This window comes from Nilaparvata lugens, chromosome 11, assembly GCF_014356525.2.
Source record: "Nilaparvata lugens isolate BPH chromosome 11, ASM1435652v1, whole genome shotgun sequence".
Lineage (NCBI taxonomy): Eukaryota > Metazoa > Arthropoda > Insecta > Hemiptera > Delphacidae > Nilaparvata > Nilaparvata lugens.
In genome coordinates this window covers 17,417,461-17,442,171 of record NC_052514.1, presented here as the reverse complement: position 1 = coordinate 17,442,171, position 24,711 = coordinate 17,417,461, and the positions used below count along the sequence as shown (strand labels likewise).

The 24,711-nt window shown below is 33.3% G+C and overlaps 1 protein-coding gene across 4 annotated transcripts in view; it reads right to left on the bottom strand.

Annotated features, from left to right (window-relative positions):
- Nucleotides 1-23,115, bottom strand: part of LOC111050039 — an 89,723-nt gene extending 66,608 nt beyond the window's left edge. For all 4 annotated transcript variants that reach the window (XM_039437705.1, XM_039437707.1, XM_039437706.1 and 1 more), the window contains exons 1-7: nt 22,966-23,115; nt 14,952-15,115; nt 11,698-11,879; nt 8,526-8,772; nt 7,186-7,314; nt 6,600-6,835; nt 4,231-4,504 (exon numbers count right to left, since the gene is read on the bottom strand). In XM_039437705.1, the coding sequence (XP_039293639.1) occupies nt 4,231-4,504; nt 6,600-6,835; nt 7,186-7,314; nt 8,526-8,772; nt 11,698-11,879; nt 14,952-15,115; nt 22,966-23,023 (1,290 nt within the window). In that variant the 5' untranslated portion in view covers nt 23,024-23,115. The remainder of the gene's footprint in view (nt 1-4,230; nt 4,505-6,599; nt 6,836-7,185; nt 7,315-8,525; nt 8,773-11,697; nt 11,880-14,951; nt 15,116-22,965) is intronic.
- Between the last annotated feature and the right edge of the window lie 1,596 nt (nt 23,116-24,711).

Genomic DNA, 24,711 nt, shown 5'->3' with positions numbered 1-24,711 from the left:
AACAAAAAAAAACCACAGCCTCTTTACCACATCTTTAATAGCTTAAATTTATTGTTCGTTAGGATGTGTAGAAAAAACGCTCTAAGTTTTCAGGGCGGGGAAAATTGAATTTAACCCTTTAAGGGTTAAAAAAAGGGGTAAAAATGGGTAAAATAAAAAAAGTTATAAAATTTCGAAAAAAAATGCGAAAATAATTAATTAAAGGCCCAAATTTTTTTGAAATATTAAAAATTAGTTAAATACCAATGTGAGATACAAAATGAGCCCAACGTAAGGGTTAAAAAGGGCACATTTATGGGCAACATTTGGTAACTTTCGTTATATTTCAATAAAATTTTTACTGCGTGTGTTTAAAAGGGCAGCGATTTAAAAAATGAATTGAACTGTTTGAAACTTATATATTCCATCATCCAAAACCCAAAGGGCAGCCCTTAAGGGCAAAATGTGTATGTAGCGTTAAATTATCATAAAAATTTATTTGAATGTTGTTTTAATGGGAAGCAACTTAAAGAATTAGAACAAAAATTTTATAAATTTAATTTTCCCTGCAATTTTATGGGTCAAAGGGCAACCCTTAAAATTTTAAAATTTTAAATTTTTTTGTACCCTACTGTGCAAGTATCCAACAACAATAGAAATCCAGACTCCTCTCTAGCGAACACGTTCTATGATCGGCATCATAGCAGGGCGCCGAAGATAAAATACTTGTTTTTTTATAACGAAAGAGAAGTAAAAACAAAATTTTTATGTTGAAAATTTATTTATAAAAAATTACTTGTCGTTAGTATTTTTGTTTTTCAATACAAGACTTCTCAGCTTAAAATTTATGGACAAAATTGGAGCAATTAAAATTTAATTTAGGGCTAAAAATAGCCATGTTATAAGATACGCGGGTCCTACACGGGGAAAAAAAGTTTCGGAAAACTCGTGGAAATGGCGGCAAACATATGTGTAATTTTATTGTATACTGAATACATTTCCCACTCTTATTTTCTCTGGAAAACTGTAACATTCTTTGAAAAAATGCACGTTTCGAATTACATAAAATTGTCTGGATCAAAAAGTGTACTTAGCAAGTACATCAAAATTTGTGTGAGTATGTGAAATTATATGTTTAAGCACCTGCTATTTGGATTTTCAGTTCGGAAATTTCCCTCGCTTTCCACAGGCCATTTTCTTCAAAAAATTTTTTTGGTCATAACTTTCCTTTGAAGAATGTTAGAGACCTCTAACTGGTCTCAAATTGAAGCAAATTTAAATATTTAAAAAAAGGTCCTTACAATTTTTTGTGTACAAATTGCCATTTCTGAGAAAATTGGGGGTAAAGAGTGAAAAATGAGAGTTGTCGGTGACAGCGCCATCTTTGATGAACTGTAACTATTTTCCCAATAGCCGCAAAAAAAAGCTGATTTTTTTCCAGTTTCAATTAGCTTTCTTTTAAGCCATTAAACTTCATTTTCTGACGTGTACTTTTCGATTTATTAAGGGAAAACCGTGGATTTGAGGGGTGAAAATTCTAATTTTCAAACCGCTGTAACTCCAAGGGAAAGCATTTTCAGGAAAAGTCGTAAGAAAGTTTTTTTCTTCAAATAATATGTAAAATACGATTCCGTCATTTTTTTTTTATTTTCCGGTTATGGCTTACGGGGGGGGGGTTACCGCCCCACGGGGGGAGAGTCCCCACCCTTAAAATACAGCGAATACTTAAAACATACTAACAAAACATTTTAACTACAAAAAGTTTTAAATAAACCTGAGAAAATTTTATGCAAGGTCAAAAGCTTCAGGTGCTATACTACTGGGAAAACTTGACTATTGACTGGAAAGACATCATTATCGACTGACTGGAAGCAGGTTACTTTTCATACAATGATTGCGAGAATTGTCTCTATTGTTGGGTGAGCATTGGAAAAACTTTTTATTCTATCAGAGCAGCTGATTAATGAACAGATTGATTTTTTCTTCTCACTCAATTGAATCTCAATGGTATGAATTTAAAACAACGAAAAGATGGCTTTAGGGTGCTCTACTTGAGAATTTTCATTTTTTAACACTCTAGTTTTAAAATTTTCCTGGAAAATTTATACTCATTCGATAGTTTATAAAATGGCAAAGTTTTTTCATTATCGGAAAAATATTGTTACCGTGAAAAAAAAAAATCAAGAAAAAACTGTTTGAAAAGTTTAGATTTTAACTCGACTTTGAACTTTTTTCAACTTGTATCCCAATAACAATTGCAGATACGAACTTCTAACCAGTTTCATTGTATTTCTCAGCCAAATTTCCTATAGAAAAAGTATTTTTACGCCCTCAATCACTCGACACAAAGCTATCAAATTGTAGACAATTATTCACACTCAAACAAGATAAGTCTCGTTTTTAATTAGAAAATCGAATTTAAACTGAAATTCTGATTCGAGGATTTGAGCTAGACACCTGTATTTGGTCTCATTCGAAAGATAATCAAAAAAGAAAGTTTTTGCGCTATAAAAATTATTTCGTACCCTGGAAGAAAAATCGAGAAAAATGTGTCTGAAGTTTTCAAAAAAACTTCAAAAATCACTCTTTTTCAACTTTGACCGCTAAAAAATACTACTCAATAATTGACTTTGGCATGTTTTATACCTCAAATCAATGTGAAATTTTGTCCTCTTTTCAACGATGTCCTTAAAATTCACTTAAGACCAATGGTTCTTGAGATATTGACGATTTAATGACTGGAAGTACGCCTACTTGAAAAATATCGAAAAATCAATATATCTCGAAAACGAAGGTCGATAGGAGAAAATTTGACTAAACATTTTTTGTTGCGAATTGCATTTAAAATCTATGGTAGCCGGGGTTTACACCTTATCTGGGACACCCTGTATATATATATATATCAAAAAAGAAATATATATATATATATATATAATATATATATATATATTTCTTTTTTGAAAAGAATACTTCTCTGATTGGTTCTTGTAGCATTTAATCACGTTTAAAATTTTACGGGTATTTGTCTAACCTATCTACCCAGGAAGGAGTTCCATTTATTATCATGGGTAAAAGAAAGGAGACGGGGCCGCGTAACCTGTGAACTGGACTATTGTTCCAAGAAGGGGCATCCTCTAACTCTCGACTAGCATACTTCATTGTACTCTAATTCCGCTTCATTACCCTTTTAGTGGCCATTAGTGGCCCCGTGTGCTTTCTTGAAGGCAATTCTAGCTGGTAGCTCCAACTTATCTATTACTTTGCACCTTACTTACATCTGTTACTTGTATTTTCTGCAGTTATTGAATGTGAATCAGTGATCAAGTACTTGTATATTATTTTATTATTTCCAATAGTTCATTTGATGAAACTCAACTTGCTCACAATCGATTTTTTGGCGTCCTTTCAAATTCTATTAGATTGAATTGAACTCAACTTGACAAACATATGTATACGTGTATTATGTGTATGTCAAGTCCCCATTCAGTATAGTAGAATTTATAAGGACGGCAAACAAATGTACGCCCAAAAATCGATGTGGGCTTCACTTACACACCACGTACGTTTGACTAAATTTGTACTTATCATCGAAAGTAATGTGTGTGTTTATCCAATCACTGTATTCTACCACTGGTATACAGTTGAAAGTGCCTTTCAGTAATCAAACTGGTCCACCAATATATTCCTCGGAATAGAAACCTTAACAATAGTCCAAGAAAATGTCGAAATTCAACAACAATAGGCGACCACTGAAGGGTCACTAGAACTTCTACCTGTCCATCCATTGTTTTCGGCGGCCCCGTCTCATTTCTTTAACCCATTATCATATTTTTGATCATGTTCAACTACTCGACATTATTTTAATTCACAATGGAATAAGTAGTTGATTGCTTATGTTTTATTTATTATAATTTAATAAAATTACGTTGAATTTTGATATGTTCATCATAGTAGTTCGAGCTCAGTGCCGGCGCACAAGTTGTTCTTTGCCGGTAGTGCCATTTTGTAATTGAAAATATTTATTTTAACAATTTGTTATAATTACTCTTATGGAAAATATATAAATTTGAATCTGAGATCAGACTTCAAGACAGTTAGAAGGCAAGATGCAATGAAAAGCTATCTAGAAAAGAATCATTGATTATCATAAAGATAGAGACATTCTAGACAGTAGATTAATATGAATACATGAATAGATGAATGAAGTAGTAGAAGGATTAATGATTGAATGAATAAATTGTTGTCAAGTACCTGTTGCAGATTAATGGGCGCCGTCTTGCTGATGGGACTAGCACCGGTGATGGTGGCCCTGCGTTGCACAGGGATGCGAGGCTTCGGCAGATAGATGCGCGCACTTGTCGGTGACGCCTGTCCCCCTCCCAATCCACCTTCTCCCTCCTCCTCCTCATCCTCGTCTTCCTCTGAGGAGGAGGGGCGACCTCCTCCTACGCCACCGCCTCCTCCTCCTCCTCCCACCGTTATCACCGTCTCGTTCACAGTCACCTTCGCCTCGCTCACCACCGATCTACACACACACACACACACATACAACCGTTGAAAATATATTGAATATTTTATAATCAAATGCACATTCTCTTTAACGAAGGATAAATAATAGTTTTGTAACTATTTAGGCCGGGTTTCTAAACAGCCTTTAGGCCGTTACTAAACGAACTAAACGTGTTCGTTTAGGAACTAAACGTGTCGTTAGAGGAAGCATAGACAAAATCGGATTTCACCACACGCCGTTAGAGCTAATGAGACGTTAAAGAGTTTTAACTGGCCAAATTTGGTCAGTTAACATCTGTAATCTGTTGTTAAGAGAAAAATGGCGGCGTTCTGTTTACTGTCATGTTAAAAGTAGTTTATTGAGGTTATGTTTAATTATTTATTCGCGGTTTTTACAATTAATTTTTATTAGATTAATTTGTTGTTTCAATATGGAAATGCGAAATAATGCTAGAAGAAGAGCATAAGAACTTGCAGCATTTAAGAGTAACAGTGATGACGATTATGTTGTTCGCCGACCTAGATGGATAATAGAAAGGTTTGATAATTTTAATAATTTGGACGAAATCGACTTATTTTTCAATAAGATTGACAAGATGCGTTCTTTCACTGTTCATGAATGTTGGGTCCCTTCTTCTTCTGATAGCTTTAGGCAACACAACATTGACAGAATGGCTAGGAGACATCCTGTGAAATTTAAAATTTTACTTATTTACAAAAAAAAACAATCTATAGAACAATATTATTGAAACACTACAACCTAAATTGAATTTAATAAATCATACAACTAAAAAACTACACTATAATTATTATTAATTACTAAAATTTGTAGGCTAATCTCTACTAAATTTGGTAAACAAAACTTGTAGTTTCATAATCTAGTTTGATTTTCTAGGTTAGGTTTTTTTTAATAATGATTACAAATACAGTACACATGTATAAATAATATAAATACTTGTGAATTTTCCCCACATAGACAAGTCTGTCTATAATTACATGCTAACAATGTGAAACAAGTGTCATAGCGGCGCACTGCCACCCTGATCCACTCTAATCTGTTGTTTCGTAACGTAACATTATTTTTCGTTGGTGAAATTAATCTTTCGTTAAAGTCATCAGTTAGTGTTAATTTGGAGATTACTAAGCGAAGCGTTAACGTGAATTTGGTAAAACTCGCCCTAAATAAGCTAATCATAAAAAAGCCTGAAATTCCAAGATGTGAAAAGATAACATGAGAATTTCTTGCAACCAAATAACAAATATTAGTTTTATTAATAAGCTGTGAAATAATGCTGTTTGAAATAAAACTGTAATTGTACGTAGGCTGTAAGATAACTGATGAAAAATTATTAAAATAGATAAATTATTACTATAAAACTGGTTTAAATATATCCGACAAGGACCAGAATGTCTTTGTCCAGACAGGATGACCAGAATCTCATTTATTAGAATAATATTAAGCATTAAAGACTTTACCACATGATATAATATTTTTAAAATATAATGAGATTCCTAAATTTTATTATAATTTCCAAGTATTAGTCCCACATTCATTATCAACTCCCTACTTCATTATAAACAGTATTAAAAGACTGACTCCAGGAGAAAAAAACATGTTAGTTCTTATTGAGATAAAATTACAATAAATTCTCCCTTCTTCTACACATTTCAATTTACACAATACTCAAGTTTCGTTGTGAAACATGACTGTGGTTTATAAAACTCGAGTATAATGTTAATGAAACTATTCATGTAAAAAAGAAAATACTGTATTTTCATGTTATTGAAGGAACAATAATTCTATAACATATCTTATAACATTGTTCAAATCAATGAGCTTATTTATTAATTAGTTGCTTGGACTCAATGAATAAATCATTACGATTTAATTATGCTTAGCGTCCTGACATTATATAAAAATGTATTAACTTATAAAATAAGGAGAATCTTTTATATAAATTCAGTTGCTGAATTTGTGAAACAGATTGAAGCTTTACCTTGTGAAGCAGGGAGTTTACCTCCATTTAATTAGGGAAACATTAATCCACAGAGTTTAGTGAGCTATTGAATTCGCAAAATTGGATGTAACCAAAAGTGATCGATCAACTTACTTTGGTATAGGCATTTCAAAGTCAGGAATGGTGAGCAGCTCAGGCCTTGGCGAAGGCACGTTGTCATGCCACCTGGTGTAGGATCGGTGCGTCTTTTTCTTGCTGGGCAGTCTGTAGGGTTTCATGTAGATCTGGCCGTACACCTTAGTGTGGCGGGGCCGCTTCTTTAACGTCAGTAGCACCTCGGTTGGCGACTCTTCAAACAGAGCCATAACTGATTTCACCTGCCAGCCAACCTGCAATACACAATCACATTTATATGCATATCGACTAATCAGAAATTTGAAGAGAAATCTGAGTAAGATAAAGCTGTGATGATAAAAAAAAGATTATGTCGAAAATAAAAAGACTGTCATTAATCACCAACTTGGGTCGACTATAATCGCTGCTGCAACCGTCACGGGTTCGTTCTATTTCCATTGTCTGGAACCTACTCCAATCATATCTCACCTATTGTAATAAATTCACATAAATAACATCTAATCTAACCTAACCTCACTAAATAAGCAAGTTAAAACACTAAAACGTTTTGGAGCAATAATGACAAATTAATATAAGCGGAATACAGTTAATTTATTGTACTTACAACAGTCTGGTAATTAATTTGTACTATTTCATCTCCTGGTTCAATTTTCCCACATTGATGAGCAGCGCTATTCAATTTCAGCTCACCAATTTCATGAATTCCATGGAAACTAGGCACTATGTAAAATCCCTGAAAATATATAACAATTGTGAGTATTATTGGAGAAACTAATAATCATGATTATGAGCTATCATGAAATACAACTTTGTATACATTTTAAGTGTTTAAAACATAAAAAAATTTTGAACATATTATTTTGCAACAAATCATAAGACCACAAATAGGAAATGTATAAACCAATAAACATTTGACCAATTGAGTATTTTGTAAACTATCAACTCATTTCTTATAGATTCTCCAGTTCAAACGAGTCTTTTGGAACTTCCTCCCAGCTTCCATCCCAGTGTTCAAGAACTGTTAAACCAATTAAAAAAGAATAACTGATATAAGCCTATGCATATTGAATTTTTTTCAAGGCAATGATGTATTTTTGTATCTTCTTTGCTTTTTGTGAAATTTTAATAGTATTTCATGTGAATATATTTAAATGATTTGAATAAACCAATATTTGTGATTTAAAAATATTTTACTGGTGAATCTTTTGTTCGTATCTACTTCTTTCTTTCTACGTATCTAACTTTTTTTCTACGTTTCTCGTCATGTTATTTTGCTTTGCTCCATGATTTTCTAATATAATGTTTGTGAGCTTAGTTTACAAATGTTTGGAATAGTGTGTAATGTGTGTAATTGTGTGTAATGTCTCAACTCGTATTACATTTTTGTTCAATTACGGCTGATTATGGTCAATTACGGTTGAACATTTTTGTTGATTAAGGTTTCGTTTAATACTTACAGAATGAAATTGAAAAGAACAAGTTCGTCTTATTTTTCCTCTCCTTATCATTTTGATAATGTACTTATTTTATAAACAAATACAGAATTTTTATTTATTTGAAAATATACATATTTGAGGGCACCAGGAACTAAATACCATTATTGCCCTCATAACACACATGAGCATAGAATTTGAAAAACAATACATGAAAAGGAGAATAAGATAACTAATACTATTGAGTTTAAGATAGAATAAATAGATAAATTTGATAAATTTTGTAGAGTGAATAGGTCTATTGATGTTGTGGAATTTTTCCATAATTGAAGAGACTTGAGATTTAGTCAATATTCCAATTCATTTCAATAAAAATTATCATTTTGTAGGAGCATGCTTTAATGTTGTGTGCTCACACATCATCATCATCATCATAAATCAAGATTGCATTTCATATAATATTTGAAAGATACAGATTTTTCTACACTTTGTGAATGAGACTAGCACATACCAGGTCGTCGGAGGACCTCTTCTTTAGGGTGGCGAGATCGAGGGAGGCGGGTTGGAGCAGGAGGGGGTCCTTGGTGTCCTGGATGAGCGAGTCGGCCAGTTTAGCCAACTTGGCCGAGCTATTCCTGATCTCCTCGACAGGATGCTCGGCGAACCTGTCTCGCTGCCCACTCGTTGCCATCTCCAGGCTCCATGCCAGCAGTTCCGGCTTCAGCTGTTTGTACTCCAGGTGACCATTGAACGGTGGTCTGCAACAATAGTTCAAATATATCAACAATCCAAGTTTTCAAGTTCATATGATATGGATTACATGTGTGGTATCACGATGAGCGTGGTATCGTTGGAGCGTCTGCTATTGAAGATTTTTGTGATATTAACACTAGTGATTGTTTTCACTTTTCCTTATAGGGCTAATAAAATATTATTGGAATTAAATAAAAATCCTCAATTGCCATTTTTAAATCACATCATGTTACAACTAATTGAGGCCATTTTCAAGTACACATAAAATAAACTAGTTTGCGCACATCGGAATAAACATGTCTAAAAAATAGGGTTTCCATATTCGGTGTGTGGCTACCGCAAGATAGCATCACTACCGTTATTGATGAATAAAAGCTATACGATGAAGATTAAAAGAGGTCTGCAGTATTGTTTTGTGCACGATAATTCGAAATGTAAGCATGCCGTTTTGCCAAGAGCAACGAATGTTCCTTCTTTAAAAATATTTTATTAGTATTCAACGTCTCCAGATTATTCCTGTGGTGTTATCTCAAAGGGTTTAATAAATAGGTTTCATCACTTGAAAATGGCATCAATGTCCGAAACATGTGATTGAATAATTCAAAAAGGGTACTGAAATTTTTATTTTTCTTTCTATTTTTAATAAATAGGTATTATTCTCTGAATAAACTGAAAATGGACATAATAAACACTCTGTATGATGAATAAATGCTAGTTTATGAACATGATGTGATTTATTAGAAGATAGAGAGTACTTGGGGATTTTTATTCAATTTCAATAAGAAGATTATATGGGAAAGCAAGCACTTTGAAGTAAAGGCCCATGATGAGTTGAATAATGAAGGATGTAAAATAATATATATATTTTAATGAACGTAAGTGGAAGTAAGATGTTGGGTGCATTACTGATACAAAAATACTTTTCCTTCCTCCATCAGGAAAATAGAGGAAGGTTACACATCAGTCTCTAATCACAAATAACTATTGGGTGACTAGGGAATAAGTACAAATTTTTCTTCCTGAGATAAATCTCAAACAATAATTATGTTATTAATTTTACCTTCATCATGGTCCTTTGTATTGAAAACCTACCTCAAGAATAACCTACAACTAGACTTTACATGACACACGAGCATCGTAGACTAAATCCTCTACTATTAAGCGAGCAATTTCTGTTTATACAAAAACTAAAATTAAACCTAGAGGTGTCCCAAAATAAAGTGCCAAGAAAATCATAATTTGATGTTAATACAGACTAGTAGGCTTCCTTGCTATTTACAAAGAATTGATGTTTTGCTGCCTCGAACCACACATTTCATTATAATAGAAATAAATTATAGATATAATATAATTATATTATATTATAGGGATATTATCTCTGTTATGCTTTGTCCGATTCTCATTTTTATGGTGTTGACTTATTGTAAATAAAATTTCCTAAAAAATTTGTTTTTGGTATCTATCATCGTTCAATTTTGGATTGATAGTTTGAAATGGCCGCCATTTTCAATTTTCGAATTGGACAAAGTTGAATATTTTTTCTACAGTTCATCTCTCTTATTTGAACATACCTACCGATTTTTATAGCGATCGGTTGGAAAACTTTGAAGATAAAAATTATTTTGTAAAAAATACAAAATGGCGAATATCTCGTAAAGGAAGCGTTTTAGGAAAAATTTTTTTCCACATTTTCTCTTTATTTTGACCCATAGAACCTATTCCCGAAGTTTGGCAGTTTAATTTTGGGACACCCTGTATATGTTTGTATGTCAGCGGATCTCAAAAACGATTCTCACGAAATTTGGAACATAGTAGGTTTATGACATAAAAATTCGATTGCACTAGGTCTCATCCCTGGGAAAACTCGCTGAAGGATATTAAATGGATAATAATTATTCATCCTTGGAAAAACATCTGATGATTTCGTCGTCTGTCGATAATGGAAGTGTGTGAGCGAGTGCATGTGTCTGGGACTGAGATAAAATTATGACTCAGCTGTTGAACTATTGTAATCATTCAATCAGGTACTTAGTGCCGGTTGCACAAAAGCCGGTTAAATTTTGATCCTGATTAATTCCAGGAAAACCAATCAGAGAAGCCGTATTTTTAAAATGGTCTTCTCTGATTTGGTTTAATCAGGATTAAAATTAACCAGCTTTTGTGCAACCGGGCCTATGTGAGAGATTTTTTGCATTCCACTGGGAATTAATCTCAATCCACTGTGATTAGATAGAACGTATCTGTATAAACTATAAATATATTATAATTTCCTCTTTCGTAATAAATTTTCTATGCTTTTGTACACCAGAGCGAAGCTCGGTACCCCGAAATTAGCTTATAAAGATGACACCCATGTTATCTATAATTGATTGATGTGAAAGAAACCGAAAATAACATAAAAATTGCGCTTGTGTGTGAGTATAAAAGTGCTGACTCATGTTCGCTTTCAATTGCTCGACTACGGAAAAACAGTTCACAACGCTTTCATTGACAAAATCATGTACTGTGATATTTAGCAGTCTATGACACAGAAATTCAGATTATTGATGTGAATCGGTCTAACTGTTCCAAGATCTACTACTCCAACATGTGCATGAATTGTTTATATTATCTCTCGCCTCACAGACAAACAGCAGATGATTGGTGTGACAGCCATCTTCCATGATAGACAACATCCACTCGTGCATGGATTGTTTCCATTGTCTCTCAGCTCACAGAACAGCAGTACCTATGGGGGTAAGTGACTAATGGAAAGTAAAATATCTCATTTATTCCTTACGAAGAAAAAGTAGTACTTTAGTGTTCTGTTTCCGAGAGTCAAATGTGATATCAGAAATGTATATAGTTAGTGATGAAAATAATATAATTAATCAATATAATTGAATACTTTGTAATGAGAATAACTATGAATGGAGGGTTTAATAACTGACCTATCGAGCCAGCAGACGAGTGGTTTGACAGCCATGACAATGTGTGCGACGTCGGAGAGAGTCTGCGTGGAGACGAGGTGGGAGTTGGAGTGATTGCGGCGCAGATCGTTGTAGAGGCTGTGCGCGAGGCACGAGACACGCAGTGCGAGCAGCTGCAGTGTCTCCCGGTCCAATTCATAATGCTGAAACACAATCACAAATCCTTCAAAACATATCTACTCAAAACATTGCAGTGATCCGTGTTCTGGATAGTGCTTGCGTAGCAACCTAGAGATCCCAGGTTCAACCCACTCATCACCAAAAGTTTTTGTAATGTCACTCCTCTGTTATCGGATGGACACGTAAAAATGTCGGCTCGGCTCAAGTATGACAGTTGAAAGGCCCATTGACGGCTTAAATTAGGCTATTCAGGCTATTATTAGGTGTGACCTTCCCGTAAGGGACTCCCCACCAACTAAAACCATACGAATTTACTCTACTCAATACATTGTTTAACAGTCAATGTATTTAGATGTGCTGATAAAAAATAAATTATTAATAGGCCTTAACAGGATAATGTAGTAATATAATGAAAAAGTGGAGAAAATAAAAGCTGTGCAAAAAATGAAATTTGGCGCAGAGCAGATGCTTAGAACTGCTTACAGAGGAATGAACTATTTGAAAGATGTAATTTTTATGAAAGCATACATTTTGTTATTTTAATAGTACGAGGGCTATTTTTTTTTCAACTTCCGATCCTGCCGCTAGATGGCAATGCGAGCGGCATTGGCCAACAATGCGCGGCAGCTGACTATGCACATCTCACACTATAACCTCACTCGTTTTCGGCCATCTGTCGTCATTACCAGTTCATCTAGCAACACATAAACATGGCTAATATGATAGAATCTCCCGCCAAGTGTGAGTTGCGAAGTGTAATTCGTTTTTTGCAAGCTGAAGGGTTATCCGCAGCAGAAATTCACCGTAGAATGAAACGAGTATATGGTGAAAGCTTTATGAGTGACAGTGCAGTGCGTGATTGGTGTAGGAAATTTGAAGATGGACGAGTTGACATTCATGATGAAGGGGGCCAAGGGTGACAACGCCCGTCCTCACAGTGCTGCTGTGACGAAGCATCTTCTTGACGGGTTTAAATGGGACGTTTTTGACCATTCGGCGTATAGCCCAGACTTAGCACCAAGCTACTATCACCTTTTCCCGCAACTGAAGAAAATGCTAGGAGGGCAGAGCTTCCGATGCTGTGAAAAACCATCTCAAATCACTGGCGGCTAACTTCTATGAACAAGGTATTAAGAAGCTTGTACTCAGGTATGAAAAATGCCTCAATCTGAATGGTGACTATGTTGAGAAGTAACTAATAATGTAAATAACTTTTGATAATAAATTCATTCAATTACTCTCACTAGTTTCTTTTTTATACCACATCGGAAGTTGAAAAAAAATAGCCCTCGTATTATGCTGACAAGATCTGTTCTGGTTCTCCGTCTCCATCTCCCACCCCTCCACACGGTCAGCATCCTCTGGGTTTTCTTTTGAATCTTCTTAGAGCGCTTATTTCATTACAAATTGAAGTGGAATTTGGATTATAAAAGTCACATCGGTTTTGCTTAAGCCACATCAGTGTAATAACAAAAAACTGTCCAAGCAGCTCGTGAAATAGAAATACTGTATCTACAAAATTGCAACTTTAAAATAATTTCAAAGACAAAATGAAAAGCTATTAGATGCCTATCTAAGTGATGACGAACCCAAAAAGTTTGATTACCTTTGATTAACATTGTTGCTATTCTTATCTTATTATGTTTTAACAGCTCTAGCTCTGCAACGTTGCCAGATATCATGAATATTCAGCAATGTAGAAATATAATTAACAAAAAATACAACCTCAATTTATTATTGATCATTGTCATTGAGAAATATTTTTCCTTGACGAATAAATCAAAATCAAATCAAATCAATTTATTGCTACAGACAAACACTTTACAATTTGTATCGGCCACGTAATAGAATATGATCGATCATATTTGACAAGAACGAACAGTTAATATTATAAATCAAATACTCCGATATCAGCTATCCTCTCAAGAAGGCATTGGCAAGAGAGAGAATTGACAACACTGTTCTACCTTTCTCCACTATGTCAGTCGTGAGGCTTAGATTATTTATATTGAGGCAAGGTGGGGGTGGGACCTTCCCGCAAGGGACTCCACACCAACAAAAGCCATATGAATTTACTTTTATTCACCTCTCTCCACTGCCATTATGACGTGGTCCTCACTACAGTTTTGAGAGTAATATCAGAGACGAATAATGCAATGTTAACGGTATATTTTCTCTATAGTAAGGTCCACGTTATAATGGCAGTGTATGATTGATAATAGTGTTGTTATCCTTGTCTAGCATGCAACAAAACAGATAGCACTATCTCTCTCTAGCTTTGCCAGTTGTCAGTTGGCCAGAAATATTTTATTTCACTTTTGACAGTGACTGTACAGAAGTAGACAAACAATCCTCAGCCGCTATGTTTTATTTTGATTTAATAACAAAATGCTAAAGTAGAGGAGTCGTATAATTGATTTTAAGTGTATTTTTGAATAAATGTAATTATTTTTAGATATTACCGTATGAGAAAAATAAATTATACTTGAAATACAACTTTAAAAGTTAATAACTTTGAGACCATCCTAACTTCGCCAATGCTTCAGTTTACCGGAATAGGTTAGGCCTACACTGGTACCGGTAGGCTATAAATAATATTGAAAGGTTATTTCAGAATTATTTCCAGCGAAATCATGTTATTATAGATAGGATTTCTATTTTCAAAAGAAATTGGAATATAATACCTAGCGAATAACTTAATTGCTGTTGTTTTGAAGTTCAGATTGGTGAATCACAGCTTTTCAAATTATCCGCCATTTCAGGTTTGTAAATCTGATCTCAGTTATGAAAGCAAAGTTTAGAATCAAATTATGAAATAATATATTTTATTGACGAATTTTTATTAATTTTACATGAAATTGATAATTTAATCAAAGGAATTAAATTCAATATCAGATCAAATTTAATAGGATGGATTGAATAACAGCTGTGTACACTCAGTAGCAAAATGGAGTCAATTTGGCAACGTTGTTCTCGTATCTTCCTTCACTGCCATTATAATGTGGACCTCACTATAGTTAGTTCAATATCAAATGACTTTTGCCTTTAGGAATTATTATTTGTAATTTGCTGTTAGATTTGAATTAGTTACGTACGAAATTCCTGAGATGTTCGACAGCCTCGAGGATGAGTTCCTGGTGGCCAAGCTTGTAGACACCGAGTATCTCAAGGTCATCGGGACTGATGTTCAGCAGCTGTTGGCCGTTGATCTGCTTGTTCTGGAACGAGTGGATGTGCGGCACTACCACTGCGTCTAGGCCTGAAACACAAAACGTTTCAGTTTTTCCATAGAGAAAATATTTTTAATTATTTTCAAGTTTGGACCGGTTTCTCAGTCATTCTATAAACTGTTTATCCATTCAACAACTTCATTGAATCGATAAACATGATAAATGCGTTTCTAGAACGCTCTATAAACTTATTGAATCCATAAATCTCTCGATAAACTATAGTGCCAAAATCCAGCCTATTATGGAATGGATAAATGTGTCAAATGAAATGCATATCAAATGTTCGGTTTCAATCAAAAAATTAAGTGTAGGTTACCAGTATTTTAAAAATAAAACAGATCCAAAGCTGCACTATATATTTAGCATTGCTAGCCCTTATCTGGTGTCAGCCATCCTTTTTTGGAGACATCAGCCAAAAGATACCATAGGTACCATAGGGAATAACCTACCTCACAACAAGCAGCATAGAATAAACAATCAAAATTTGGTTGGTTACCATAACATAAGGGCCCGGTTGCACAAAAGCCGGTAAAATTTTAACCGTGATTAATTTCACGAGAACCAATAAGAGAAGGCCTTTTTGATAAGACGGCTTCTCAGATTGGTTCTCATGGGATTAATTACGATTAAAATTTAACCGGCTTTGTGCAACCGGCACCAAGATTGTGGCCGAAAGTGGCCGGTTTGGGATCATACCATGTTGCCAGATTCATTGAACAGATAAATCGTTCCATAGCTATAAATAGGATTCTATAAATCCTAGGATAATATAATAGTATTCTACAAATATATTTAAGGAACCAATAAAAATTTATTAAATACATAAAATTATTGGATCAATAGCTATAGCGTTGTTTATTGAACAACTGAGAAACCGGACATTAAACTTCTATAAAGGTCTATAGCTCTACAGCCTAGTTAAGGCTTTGGCCTCCTCTACAACATTCCTCCAAGCCCCTCTGTCTTCAATAAATCTCATCCATCCTCTATAACCAATCCTTATTGAATAATCCCTTATCTCATCTTCCCATCGTATTCTCGGTCTGTCCCTTTTCCTTCCCATTGTAGTTTCTTTTTGAGCACTATCAAGGTTTATAATATGAAAATGTAAGGTGCCATTTTTGGTCTCAAAATGTCTCAGTATTTTCCCAAATTTGCACTTTTCGTTAATATTAGGATTTACCAAAAAAAGTAAGGTAACAGTTATAATTTCAGTTTTTCTAGTTTCTATCATGATTTAAAAAAATAAATGTTTTTAATCCTGTTTCTATCAAGATTTAACATAGAAATATGAGAGAGTTCTCTTCAGATTGAATATGTAATAATATTTTTTAAAAAGGAAGTGTGAATTATATATTTTTTTGCATTATCAATCGTAACCTATTATTATACGTATCACAAACATAGCATTAAAATTATAGGAAGAGACAGGCAAACCTACAACTATTTCTCTCCCAAATTTAGATGGATGATAAAGTCCGATCCAATCATTTCAATGATATGTACTTGCATGTACAAAGTGATAAATAAATATAAAGAATACGAATTGAAATTAGAAACAGGATTGAATGAATACTTCTCTTCTTGATTATTTTTATTCATTGCCCAAACGGAGTTCATCTTCATCTAACCAGAAAAGTTGAAATATTTCACATGAAAAACTTTTTACTCGTACATTCTAAATTTTGAATTTTGAAGGCTGGTACACAGCCTTAATATAAGTAATAGTAGCCTTACCTGATCGATATGTGGGCTACATAGAGTGAATAACTGGAAACATCAAGAAGATACAATCAAATATAGAATTACGTTTGAATCTTTTTCATGCTAAAACTAGAAACAAAATAATTATTTTGTATTGTTCGCCGATCAATAAGGTTCACAACTGGATACAATTATCAATTTTTCTACACCAAGTGACCTGGAAAAGTATGTTTTTCATTATTCATTGTGTTACTAAATAACATTCACTGAATAATGCATTGTTAAATAGCAATAATTACAAACCAATGGCCTTACTGGACATTCTGAGACTCATGAATAATTCTCTGTTGATTCATCATTGGAAAGCTTAGAGCTGCCACTTGTATACTTAGTTATAATTCGAATATTACGATGACTGTACATAGGAGATCTTGTAATAAATTAAGACCCATAAAACTATTAAAACTTAGAGAACTCTATATCAACAATCTATGGATGATATAGGAGTACATCAATAACATTAACTTGAAAAGCGTTTTTAAGAGAATACATGGAAATTGATTCTACTTTTTTGATAGATAATTGTTATAATAATAATAATGAGTGTGATGTGAATTTCGGTCAACTACATCTCCATAGATTTCATTAGCAAGTGTAAAATGTATTTCAATACAGCAACATTTATGAAAATTTTTACTCACTCTTATCAGTTTAATAATAATGGTTCAATGTTATTACTTATTAATAACTAGTCAAAAATTCATGTTACAATAGGTTCCAATTAAGACTGCATTGTGTTACAGCACCAATTCATTCTGTAAAACTTGTTCTTGTAACCAACTTTATTTAATTTAAGCTCTGGATTATTTTCAATTTTCAATGAACTGTTTTCTGAATAAGCCTGGGTGAATAACATTCTCAGAGACACATTTTCTTAAATCCATATCAAGTAAAATTTATAATAAAAGACGCCAAAAATGTAGTTAGATGGCATTATTCATTTCCAATACCAATTCTATTATCTTTAAACAAGTAGCCATACAAGTGTAAATCTAGCTGCTAGTTCAAATCATATACCGCCTAATTCAAGGAAATGCAAAATTAATTATATTGACTGATTTGAAGGGTTTCTATGAACAATGACGCACAAGCTTCATTAAAAATAGTTGACATTATGATCTTACTAGACAAAACCTAGTTTATGAGAGGCATATTCAATGATTGAATTGATAGAGAAATGTATTTATATTATTGAATATTAACAAGGTCTTTGACAATAACTGAGTCAGTCAGTGTACTGATGAAGACACATAAAAGGTCTAATTTTATAGCATACTAGCCGTCAGGCTCGCTTCGCTCGCCATATCCGTCTACCCCCGACTGTATCGTCCAAAAATAAGATCAGCGGGCTCGCTTTGCTCGCCTGCATTTTTCATTTGAGCATGCTTCATTCCATCAGAAAGTTAAAGTACTGAGAAAACGCAGAAAAGCTGAGAAAAACGTATCTGGGCGTATCTTTGATGAAATATTAAAGTCACCTCATCACAAAATTTTTAGACCCTAGCTAAACCTCTGTACCAAATTTGAACATTTTCTGTCTATTACTTGATGAAAGAACTGAGAAAACGCAAAAAACCGCTAATTTTGAGCGTATCTTTGGCGTTATTTCAAATTCCTTCTAACACAACATTATTACACCCCAGCTGAGCTTCTGTAGTAAATTTGAACATTTTCTGTTCATTTGTTCTCGATAAAGCTGAGATAGCGCAAAAAACGCTGGAAAAACGCAGATTTTGGGCGTATCTTTGGCGTTATTTCAAATTCATTCTAACACAACATTATTACAGCCTAGCTTAGCTTCTGTACTAAATTTGAACAATTTCTGTTCATTTTTCTTGATAAATCTGAGAAAAAGCAAAAAAACGCTGGAAAAACACTAATTTTTGGCGTATATTTGACGTTATTGCAAATTCCTTCTAACGCAACATTATTACACCCTAGCTGAGCTTCTGTACTAAATTTGAACATTTTCTGTTCATTTGTTCTCGATAAAGCTGAGAAAACGCTGGAAAAACGCAGATTTTGGGCGTATCTTTCGAAATTTTTCCAAATCCATTCTCAGTGCGCCTCTAAAGGGTCAACTGAACATACCTACCAAATTTGAACGTTTTTGGTCCGGTAGATTTTTAGTTCTGCGAGTGAGTGAGTGAGTCAGTCAGTCACTGAGTGAGTCAGTCAGTGAGTGCCATTTCGCTTTTATATATATAGGTTTATAGATTTAATAATATTATGATTTATTCTGATCAGAATATTAAAAGCAAGTGAATCCCAAACCACAAAATTATCATACAGTATATTAATTCAATGAATAAATAACACAATTTAATTTAGCATCCGCTATCTTACTGACTGGTGAATTTTTATTCAATTGAAGATAGTGTGATCAAATTATTGATTGAATTGTGAGAATGAAAAATTCAACACAATTACCATCATTTACCATCATTTAAGATTTGTTCGTGCTCAATACTTGGAGTGAATATATAAAAAATGTAATTATAAGATAAAAAATTCAGCATCAAATGTACATAAAAATAAGCATGACGTTTTACATGTTTATCTTGTCTCGCTTTTATCGAACCGCCAATTAGATTCCGTCCCTGTTTTGAAATAATCGTATGCCACTCCATTTCCAACCAGAGGATATCCTTTCCGACAAAGTAATTAAAATTCATTAAGAGTTTCATTCATTGATTCATCGTCTTAACGAGCATGAATGGGTGGTCCTAAGAAAATACACAGTCATCCGTCAATCATTGAGACTAGCTTGATATTTATCAACTTTCAAGGACAATAATTCATGTCAAATGAATATAATGCACACTCTTTATTCTTATCAATGAATATTATTACGTGATTACTCTGATTAAAATACGTACAATCAGAATAATACAGTATATTAAAATGCATCGCTTGGTTTTCCACATGCAATTACATTTGAAATTTTGTTATTAATATTGTTTCACTAAGAACAATCATATTAATTTTTCCCACAATTAACCAAGATTCAAGTTTTGTGATTGATATAGCAGTATGGAAACAGTAGAAGTAATGTTTCTATTGGGAAATATTATGTTTATATTCAAAAATCATGCATCAGACAAGAAGGAACATGTCTCAACATGTTTGCTTCGTTTATCGTTTACGACTGGGAAATAATTACTACAGCTTCCTGTTTCCTACGCATAATTTACAATCTATTTTTATCATCGTGCCATGGATCAGTCCAAACATCGGATATGGATTGTAAAAGACATGTACAACATTTAATGACTAAAAAACAGTATCAGAATAGAAAACATTAGTTTTAAAAAAATCAAATCATTTTTTCTACTCTCTGTAATGCATTGTAAATGTAATATAAATTCAATTTAGACTACTTGCTTTCCAAAAAAAATGATGAATTATTATTTCACAAACGTAATTATTATCCACCAACATTGCTTTTACTTTCACTGAAACTTAATGGACCTGACTTTGCAGGAGTTTTTGCTAAGAACAATCATAATATGTTCATTTATTAAATAATAATAATAATAATAATTGTCCACGTTAGAAGAATTATTTTCGATTAGCGTAACGACAGGGACGCCCCCGAAGGTGATTCCAACCCGACTGCTATTTTGAAGGAAGCAGTGTTTTTTAGAGATGTAAATAATTCAATTCATTCATAAGGGTATTGTTTCTATTTACTGTCTAGATCTACTATCAGCGGAAACTGACATCAATTTGTCCATCATCAACTATCGTTTCAATATTGTTATATGTTCTAGGTTCTAGAAAATGGGAGTCTTTGGGGAGTCCGATCTCACAAGGCTTCAAATCTGTAAAACTGTAAAAAATCAAATTTCTGTAAGCTGCATGTGTTCAACGAATAATTCCCCCAAAATTTGAAGAGTTTCAGTTCAACCACTGAACAGTGTGAGTGTTACAAGTTCTTTTGTACCTACAGCTAATTTTTTTTTTTTTTTGTTAATATTAGGTTATTGTATGTGAGGTTTTGCACAAAGACAAAAACATTTTGGGAAATTTGAATTTGAAATGACTAATTAAGATGATTTTCATGGTCCTAGTTGAATGACAGGATCGATAAAATCAAAATTCATAAAATAGAAACTCAGAAAGTGAAAGTGAAAATTTTTAGTGAGAAAACATGAAGAACCCAAAATATAATTTATAAACTTGAGTGTTGATAGGAAATGACATTGGGTAATACGGCAAGGCAAAACATCCGAAAGGATCTCTTTGCCAATAAAAGCCATAAGAATGAATGAAAAACAGGATCGATCCAGTGTTTGATAAATTACAAATTAATAACCATAAACAAATTAATAATGAACTATAAGTAACTGAGAACCCAAATAATATGACCAATCAGTATTATTAAAGTCCTATATATGTTTTTTAAGGTATCAACATTCCTCACTCATTCTATAATAATATAAGGGCTCTTTCTAAAGTAAAGATCGGCCTTCAGTCTTGTCGGTCGGCTAAACTGAAGACCGATATCAAAAACTGATAATAAAACTATAATAAACTGAAGACCGACAAGACTGAAGGCCGATATCACGTATCGACCAAACCATGAGATCAACAAAAGTAGCCCTTGATAAAAATATTCAAATTTTCCGCAAGCAGTCTGGCCGGGCGCCGGTTCGACGATATTAATTTCTTATTCATATCATTGCTATTTCTGAACTTGCCTCATAGTTTGACTTACAGGTTAGAGATAGGTCTTTAGAGCAAGACCATATTGGGCGTTTCAGATTTGGCAGGGCATGGAGCTCTCAGATTGGCTGATTAGGTTAGTGCCTGAAAAACGCCCAGTATGGTCTCCACCCAAGTCTCTTCTAGGTGTGAAGGAAAATTATCCTGACGAAAACAAAATATTAACTTTGCAATTTTAAAGGTACTTTGAAAAATACCTCAGCTATACTTTAAACTGTCAGCATTAGTTGAATGTGAATCATTGACAATTTGGAACCAACAATTTTTTTCTGATAAATTTGATTTTGTTAAACAAATCAAAAGTTTTGTAGACTCAAGAAGGGTCTAAGTAACTCAAAAGGGGCTGTTTGTTGATATTGCATATTCTGGCGACCGTCTTTGTTTCACTCGGGTAGCCAATCAACAGCCCTGCAACCAGCTGATTGCCAGCTTTGGTGTCCAGCGTGCTCTACGCACGGCCGCCAATGGTGACCCACTGGTGGTCTGGTGTAATGCGAGCAACCATTGAAAACCGTGTGTAAAGGAAGCCGGGACAACAGACACCAGGGCCCCACAAGATAGAATACAAGCTGATAGTTTACTGCTTTCCTATTCTAATAACCAATTGACTTCTTGTATAAATAGTTGGTATTTCAACAAGCAATAGGCCCCTAGATTGGGGACTCGAGTGAGACACCAAAATCTGGGATCTCGGCTGGCCACTCTAGTGTACAGTATATAAGGACTGCAATATGAACTCTAGACCCGCAACTCGCTAGAACTCTTGGCGACCCAATAGTAGCCGAGACTAGAGTCATGACCTGAAGTAGAATAAGTTCAAATTCCTTTTAAATAGTTTTATTTTTCCATGCACTATTCATAGCCTAATCATACCATTACAACCATTTATAACCTGATCCCAACAATACAAAGTGACTTGTCACTTTGTAAAGGAAAATACATAATTGTTGAAACCAATTCTATAACTACAGTAATTTAATCAATGAATAGTATAACTAAAACAGTAAATGATGAATAGAAAATTTCCAAAATATAGTATCTAATTGAATGTATTGGACTAAAAGTTTATCTGCTGCAGTCTACATTCTATTGTTTACGACTATAAAAGTCTCCTGAAAAAAGGATTAGGCTCAATATAGAAACTGAGAGATAAATCTAGTTTAATATTAATAAAGAGTTTTTAAATAATGATATTTGACGTTTTATACTAAAAATTGGAATTGTTTAAAAAATTAATTGAATTGACCCTGGAACTTCATTATGAAGGGAGGGGTAAATGTCAGGGCACGAACGAAATGTCATGTGAACGCCCACAACTTATCGAACAGTGGAAGAGGGGATTAATCAGAAAGTATCTAGTGATAAAATTATCAAAATATAGAATTACCTTTCAGCCAGTCTGTCACTTGATCAGGTTTCCATTCTGCAACATTCACATACGCCATTTTTGTCACTGATCATTATTGAATGACATGAATGAGAATGAGAAGAAAACTGTAAAAGATGAATGATTTGAGGTTTGCCAATTTAACAGACGAAAAGTCATTGTTGCTCGTCACAAGGATGATTGAATAATATTGAACTTATTTTAACTTATTTAAAATTTATTTTTATTCATCTTATAAAAAACAGGAAGAAAAATTATGAATTTTCAATTCTCTCTGACACAGGAATGAAATAATAAGGATTAGGCCATTATGGTAAGCCAAGGCACAACCTGTCATTACTGTGTAGCGCGAAAATCAAATTCAATAGGAACTAGAGTGTTATTCATTCAAAAGTGCACAACTTTTACTTAATAATAAAAGTTATTAATAAAATTTCCTTAGTATAAACTTTTTCTATTGGGTAATTAAAGTTTTGTCAGTTTGATAAATTATTATATTAATTTGGAATATTTCAATTACACACATATTAAGTTATATATTATTATTTCCATGCCAATCTTTATGAATTGACATTAAGCTATCGTTCATTATTACTATACAACAAATTTCAATAGCATAAATTTAAAAAAATTTAAAATTTAAAGAACGTTCAACTGGATAATATTGAAACATAGAGAGTTTCCCCAACACAATTCATTTTCTATTTTTTTATAATTTCCAGTTTCCATGTAGGCTACAGTATGTGGATGTTTTTCCATAATTTTGTTGTCGCAACTACACAAATTAACTGTGTTCTTCTCATGGAATCAGCAGACCAAAAAACAAATTTGAACAAATATTATTTTTATGTCCAAGACAAGTATCAAGGCTTTTTTCTTTGTCTAATCGACTCTGTTCTTTTCAGTTACATAGGTTGTACATTTGCTTCTTTTAAGGCTGTTCCGTACACTTTTTTTATTTAAATTGGATAATCTTTTCCAATATAATTGTTAAGATTATTATAAGAGTGAGAAAAGTGGCAACTGAAATTTTAAAGTGGTCTAATAAGCGAGTTATGTGTTTTGAAGAGCTCAATATAACTCTGTTTTCTTTCCAGATCATAAACGGTTTCGAATTTTCCATTCAATTTTTTTTAAATACATTCAGTATATCATTGGCTTACAGTTGCCACTTTTTCTCACTCTTATAATGATCTTAACAATAATATTGTAAAAGATCATCCAACTAAAAAATAGTGTTCCGACCAGCCTTAAGCGAAAAATTGGTTTCAAATTATTTTAACAATTCCACACAACAAATTTTCAAGAGTGGTTGGTCCTCTCCAGGTAACATACATCTTTCTATCTTTTAATCATTTTTTAACTGACTACCGTACTATAGAATTAGATAAGCACCATGTTACCGGTTAGGTCTATCTCATTGAAACGGTGTTTGTTTCAGGCCAGTATTTCTGCTAACATTTCAGTTATGAGCTGCAAAATTACTTATTATAGGCTCGATTACATAAAAGCCTGATTGAATGGCACGAGAACCAATCAAAGATGACTTTTTTGAAATTAATAAGACTTCTGAGATTGGTTCTCACGGTTGATATTCAACAGGCTTATTATGTGAAACATGCCCTTTTAGACTCGTATTTACATAATAATATAATAATGATAATAATAATAATAATAATAATAATAATAATAATAATAATAATAATAATAATAATAATAATAATAATAATAATAATAATAATAATA